Source organism: Myotis brandtii, unplaced genomic scaffold, assembly GCF_000412655.1.
Source record: "Myotis brandtii unplaced genomic scaffold, ASM41265v1 scaffold207, whole genome shotgun sequence".
In the NCBI taxonomy this organism is placed as follows: Eukaryota; Metazoa; Chordata; class Mammalia; order Chiroptera; family Vespertilionidae; genus Myotis; species Myotis brandtii.
The window spans coordinates 1,226,794-1,227,683 of NW_005357736.1; the positions used below are offsets into that span (position 1 = coordinate 1,226,794).

The following is an 890-nucleotide window of genomic DNA, read 5'->3' on the forward strand; positions in this document are numbered from 1 at the left end:
CCGCAGCTCCGTGTTCCGCGGCTCCGCCGTGTGCGTCTACTCCATGGCCGACATCCGCATGGTCTTCAACGGGCCTTTCGCGCACAAGGAGGGCCCCAACTACCAGTGGATGCCCTTCTCGGGGAAGATGCCCTACCCGCGGCCCGGCACGGTGAGCACGCCCCTCCTGCCCTCCTGGGAGGCCCGGGGGAGGTGAGCACACACACACACAAGTAACCCACCTTCCCCCTCCGCGAAGCTGAAACGTCTGTATTATTTATTAATCCTCACCTGAGGGTATTTTCCCGTTGATTTTTAGAGAGGGTGGAAGGGAGGGGAGAGACACACTGGTTGGTTGCCTCCCGCACATCAGGGCGGGGATGGAACCTGCAACAGAGGTACGTGCCCTTGACCAGAATCGAACCCGGGACCCTTCAGTCCATGGGCCAACGCTTTATCCACTAAGCTAAACCGTAAAGCTGAAATTAAAAAAAAAACACACACACCATTTACACACGGCTGTGCAGGCTGACACAGCTCAGCCAGGGTCGGGGAACAAAGCTGGTGGGCGGTGTGGCGGCTGCTCCTGGGAGGGCTGCTCCTGGGGGGCTGCTCGGGAGCTGGAAGCTGGAGGGAAGAGTTCAGGGCAGAAGCGGGAGGCGGGCTGGTCAGCGTGTGTGTGGCTGACAGTAGGTGAGGGGCGGGGTGGTGGGAGGTGATTCGCTTGATCTTGGGGTGTTAAATGCAGCGGGCAGTACTGCTCCATGCGGTCAGCTGAGGTCAGGGAGGTGAACTCGGAGGCTGGGCAGGGGAGGGGTAGGGAGGGGAGGGCATAGCCGGGCATTAGAGTTCAGGGCCTGCAGGCCTGCTGAGCAGGGCGGGGTGGGGCGGGGTGAGGAGCATCCAGAGGA

At 61.5% G+C, this 890-nt stretch overlaps 1 protein-coding gene across 1 annotated transcript in view; it reads left to right on the top strand.

Moving 5' to 3' along the window:
• The window catches only part of SEMA3F (sema domain, immunoglobulin domain (Ig), short basic domain, secreted, (semaphorin) 3F), a gene marked incomplete at its 3' end in the record, with an annotated part of 53,491 nt that overhangs the window by 50,328 nt on the left and 2,273 nt on the right, over positions 1–890 (top strand). Inside the window, exon 7 of the mRNA XM_014539002.1 lies at positions 7–151. Within this exon, the coding sequence (XP_014394488.1) occupies positions 7–151 (145 nt within the window). The remainder of the gene's footprint in view (positions 1–6; positions 152–890) is intronic.